The sequence below is a fragment of the Carex rostrata genome, chromosome 19 (genome assembly GCF_964058835.1).
Source record: "Carex rostrata chromosome 19, lpCarRost1.2, whole genome shotgun sequence".
In the NCBI taxonomy this organism is placed as follows: Eukaryota; Viridiplantae; Streptophyta; class Magnoliopsida; order Poales; family Cyperaceae; genus Carex; species Carex rostrata.
Genome location: NC_135936.1, coordinates 5,050,711 through 5,056,438, shown reverse-complemented (window position 1 = coordinate 5,056,438; position 5,728 = coordinate 5,050,711). Strand labels below are relative to the sequence as shown.

General features: G+C 37.2%; 1 protein-coding gene across 1 annotated transcript; it reads left to right on the top strand.

Moving 5' to 3' along the window:
* Window positions 1-2,725: 2,725 nt before the first annotated feature.
* LOC144571854 (uncharacterized) lies at window positions 2,726-3,332 on the top strand. Its single transcript, XM_078321239.1, has one exon. The coding sequence runs from the start codon at window positions 2,749-2,751 to the stop codon at window positions 3,172-3,174; it is 426 nt and encodes a 141-aa protein (XP_078177365.1). The 5' UTR covers window positions 2,726-2,748; the 3' UTR covers window positions 3,175-3,332.
* Window positions 3,333-5,728: the final 2,396 nt, after the last annotated feature.

The window sequence follows — 5,728 nt, the reverse complement described above, 5'->3', positions numbered from 1 at the left end:
TATTGAGGAGCCTTTTGTAGTGCACATACGAGCTACATGGCCTATCCCTTTACATTTAAGGTAGGTTACACCATTGCGGCACTGAAACTACGTATGCCCTCGTTCAAGACATTTAAAACACCTCTTTTGTTCTATCATCAATGTTTTGTGTTTGCTTCGTTTGGGTTTTAGTTGGCTTTTTTGGTACAGTCCTCGTTGCTTGCGTCTAGATACTATTATCCAAGGGTTTGTCTCTTGCTCTACTTCAGTAGTGGTATTGCACCTGTCCAGTTGGTTAACGCCATTAATGGTATTGTCATGGGAGCTAGTGGGTAAGTGAGTTGTTGCTTGCATGGGTTGTGGCTTGGGTTGCTGAGCTGGCTGAGCAATTTTTACTACTCCTGCATAAGTATTGGCTGCTCCTAGCACTGTTGCTTGCCTTTCTTGTCGTGCTCCTATTACCTTCATGATCGCCTGGTTGTTCGCCATGCGCAGAGCTAGGGACACCATCTTCGATATCCTTTCGAATCGAGACTTGTGTTATATTAACTGAGTACCTTTTTTCTCAAAAAATAAGTGTACTTGTGTAGTTGTGTTGGGTATGTACTAATAATCTGAGTATGTGATGATTGTACTGGTATTTAGGCAGTAGATATATCGGTATTGGTACCAGATCATAACTGGCACATGTACCAATATAATCAGATTCTGTTTGTGACACTTGTGTATGCTTCTTCTTTTTCTTACTCTCGCTAAAATAGGGAACAAATATAACAAACTTGTGAGTGGTTCTTACATGATTGGGTGGTTTGATTTTACTGTTGTTGATAGTTGTTAAATAATGTTTCTTTTTATAATAAAAACATGTCGTTTTCAGGCTGCTTATTTGAAAATGAAATTAAGAACTTCAATTTTTTCAGGAAATATCAACAGTATGGATTACATTCACTAACCTGTTCGGCCGTCAAAGTTTTCGTAGGAATGGATGGAATTTTAGATTAATTCTCACTTTTTTTCCTAGACCCGTTTGGATGGTCCGTATTTTCCCCACACTTGGGGCCTGTTCAGCGTGTATATAGGAATAGGAATGCAAAATTTTTGAACTGATTTTTACTGTTCACATGGGAAAAAAAAATTCAGTCTGAGTGAATTTTTTTTCCCATGGAAATAGTAATTTCCGAACAAGCCCTTATCTATTTTTGTTCCCAATCAATTCCCAAAATAGTGTAAAATTATAGAAAAAAATACGCGAACTCAGATCAAATTCTTTTTTTCCCACAACAGTTTATCATTCTTCTCCTCTATATTTATATGATTATATTCGAATTAAGTCCATACAAAACTTAAAAGGTACGGCAACTATTCCATCAGCTTTAGATTTCTTGTGGGACTAATTATACTTCGGGATCCGGACTGCACTTCTCCCTTTTTCTTTTGCGATTTTATTTGCTTTATTTGTTTTTTCTTCCTTTCACGTGATGAGAATGAGGCCTTCAAGCAGACCACGTTGGGCTCTGTTTTCTTTTTCAGTTTGAATTTTTGTAACATGAACCTTTAAATTAATAAATATTATATTTATCTTTTCTTTTTTCTAAAGTTTGAATTTTTGTAACTTGAACTTTTAAATTTATAAATATTATATTTATCTGGTTTTTTAGTTTGAATTTTTGTAACTTGAACCTTTAAATTTATAAATATTATATTTAAATCTAAAATATTATATTTACAACAAAAGTTTTACCCATTAAAATATTAAATTTACAACGCAATATTAGACTAATTAAATAGATGAGAATTTTTAAATAGATATACATATGTTTTTAAATAAATCAAGGTTTTTCACGATTAATCCTACAATACAACTGAACACTCATTTTAAAAAGTTTTCATAATTATTCCCATACGTACCCATATTCGTGGGTTCCTACGTTTTTAAAAGTGAATTTTCATTCCCATCAAATCTCATCATGTATAATTCCGTGACAAACGAACATGGCCTAAGGAAATAGATGGTTACATGCACCATGGGTTCTGACCTTATAAATCATGAGGTATATACATTAACTATGCGGAGAAAGATTTAATACAGCTGTACTCTCTTTCTTATTTATTCTATATAGGTCAATACAGCTTACACGTCTTGCTTGTTCTAATTAAATATTTGTTTGTATTTTTTAATAACTAGGTTGCACCCATGTCGAGGTCTTCATATCATGGTTCAATTTTATGTCAAGTAAATTAATTATTTTATTTAGATAAATACCGTAGGATATTTAATTGAAAATTTAGTTTGTAGTTATATCGGGCAATATAAATCAAAATAAACCATTTAAACTATACATGTGCATATATAAGTGTTCATTAAAAGGTTTCAAATACATGATTGTTTAGAGAAAATGGGGCAGGGAGAACCCCTGAATGCATGAGATTCATGTCTTTGTAGCGTGGTTTGCCAGATCAAGTTATTATCGTTGAAACATGCCAAACATATGTCTACAATTTACTAATTAACCACTTTTAATATATTTTTACCGGTCAATCTTCTTCCAGACAGATATGGGGCCCACGTAGTCAGCCTCACAGAAAAAAATAAAGATAACATGTCTCAATATAGCCTTCCCTATAATTACCACGCAATGCTATAAATAACAGTAATGTCATCCATATACGGACTCAATGCTACAAATAACTCCCTTTAAACTTTCTCTATAAATCAGTCCCCCAAATCCCAATAAACCAGCTAAGATTTAGATCTTCAGAAAACCAGACATGGCGCAACAAATGATAGAGAACAACAGACAAGGCGCCGAGGTCTACACCGGCCACGATCTGTGTAAGAAGAAGTCAATTGAAATCCTGCAGGAGCTCCATCTGCCGCGTGGCCTCCTCCCGTTGATCGACATGGAGGAGGTCGGCTACAACCGGTCAACCGGCCTAATGTGGTTAAAACAAAGGAAGGACACGACACACAATTTCAAGAAGATCGGCCGGAATGTATGGTACGCTAAGGAAGTCACTGCGTATGTAGAAGACAGGAAGATGGCGCGCATTACCGGCGTCAAGGCGAAGGAGCTCATGCTCTGGATTGGCCTCAGTGGGATGGCCATAGAAGATCAAGAGGGGAAGAAGCTCACCTTCATGACCTCCACAGGGATAGCAAGGACCTTTCCTGCGTCGGCCTTTGAGTTGGAGTAAGCATGAACGGTTGGATGTAATCAGGATCTTGGAGATTTTACTGGGGTCGTTTTAAGGGGGAGATCTGTTGTGTTGCGCTAATAATGGTGATTTCTAATCGTGTTTTCTTTTTTTCAGAATTTGTAATCTTAGAAAGTTACGCGATGATTAATCTTAGGGCATTTCTTATCCCAATTTTATACAAATTTTTGGGCTACTTTTTTCGTCATTTAAAATTGTCATATGGGGATTGTTTACGCTTAAACTTTGTAGAAACACAGTAAAATCAGCTATCATACATTCATACTGGTCATTTTTGTTACTAAATACTGCACCACATAGACACATAGTGATCATACGGCCGGGGGAATTGAGGCTTTTGGAATAATGCTAATATCCGGTAACATAAAGAAGCAAAAAGTATACTTTTACAGGTCGAAATTTTTATTAATAGGAAATATATTAATTAAATATTGAGATTAGAGAACGTTTTTGCATTTTATCGAGAAATAGGGAAAATGTGTTAGTTAATCATGTTCTCTGGCCATTATAGACCATCACAACCAGGATTAGCGTAAATCTCTGCACTTACACTTATTAATTAACTAAAAAAAAAAAACTCCTGGCCGTTATAGACTATCACGGCCAGCAATTTCATTCAAATTAATTTAAATGCAGCCATTTCATTAAAAAAAAAAAATCCTGGCCATGATAGTCTATAATGACCAGGAATTTTTTTTTTTTTAGTTAATTAATAAGTGTGGTGATTAATATCGCTAATTCTGACGGTGATAAACCATAACGGCCAGAGGCCGTGATTAATCATCACGTTTTTCCTATTTCTCGATAAAACGCAAAGCGTTCTCTAATCTCGATATTTAATTAATATATTTCCTATTAATAAAAATTTCGGTTTACAGGTGGGCTGTAAAAGTACTCAGACTGGAGAGAAGATGAAACGAAAAAATGAACAAAAATATACAAGAAGAAGTTCTAAAGAAAATTGAAGGTCGGTGACAGAGATCGAGAAGGACAACTTTTCCAAAGAGAAGGATATATTTAAAAGTTAGAAATATGTTACATGATTTCAACATATTTACAGGAAACAAGGGGACAAAATATATAATTTTTTTCAGTAAAAAAAATATGGATGGAATAAAGCGATCTTTTCTTTTTGATATGGAAAAAAAAATTCCGGGCTATTTTTTTATAAAACAAAAGGCAACTTGTCAAATAGAATTCCAATACCATTGACCGAGTCATTAAAAAAACAAAATACTGCACGTACGTATGGACCATAATGTCAAGGTTTTTTTTTTTTTTTTTTTAATTAGCCAGCGATCTCGGGTTGCTGTTTGAATTAATTTGAATTAATTGGACATTATAAATCGGGTTTTCTATATTTCGAGATTCCACAAAATTATATCATTATTTTAAAAAAAATCCTATTAATTAAAAAACCGGATCGTTCTATACCACGGAGTGGAGGCGGTTCGATTAATTAGAAAACAGGTGTCTTCTAGGCCTCTTCCCTCTTCTCCTATTCGGGCCGCCCCTCTCTCTCAGCCCGTTACTGTGCAGCCTTCTAGGCCTCTTCTCTCTTCTCCTACTCGGGCCGCTCCTCTCTTCCAGCCCGGTACTGTGCCGTCTCCTCCTCTCTCTACTCGGCCTGCTACTCGGCCTGCCAACCTTCCGCTCTCTTCCTCTCAACAGCCCATTCGGCCAGCCCAACTTCCTTTAAACAGTGAGCTGCTACCGCCCAGTGAAGCATGCCATGAGCCTTTGCCTGCTTCTGGTTCCAGTCAGACAACACCTCTACCGATTGATTTTCTCTCTACTCCTCTTGCTCCTGTTCTTGAGTCTACTGTTCCTTCTTCTCATCCCATGATTACGAGACAACGGGACAATACACGAAAAAAAAAGGCATTTCCTGATCATGTGTCTTTCCTCACAACCAAGCACCTTCTCCTTGTGATTGAGGCTTCTGAACCGACTTCCTTTACAGAAGAAAATAAGTCCAGTGAGTGGCGTCATGCGATGGCTCAAGAATTGACCGCTTTAGCTCAAAACCACACATGGGATCTTGTTCCGCCTCCCTCCAATCAACACGTTATCGGGTGCAAGTGGATATATAAGATCAAGAAGAAGGCCGATGGTTCTATTGAGCGATTTAAGGCTCGACTTGTAGCCAAGGGTTACACTCAAGAGGAGGGTATCGATTACTACGAGATATTTAGTCCAGTGGTCAAACTAACAATGATTCGTGTTGTTCTATCTCTAGCCGTCGCTCACAAGTGGCCTCTTCGCCAACTTGATGTCAACAACGCGTTTCTTCATGGTGGTATTCAAGAAAGTGTTTATATGGCACAACCACCCGGGTTTATTGATCCCACTCATCCCTCTCATGTTTGCCTTCTCAAGAAAGCACTTTATGGCCTCAAGCAAGCCCCCCATGCGTGGTTCCACAAACTTGGTTCCGCTCTTTCCAAACTCGGGTTCAAAGCGTCTCAATCCGATACTTCTCTCTTCATATGCTCTTCGGCCAATGCACTCACTATAGTACTTGTGTACGTTG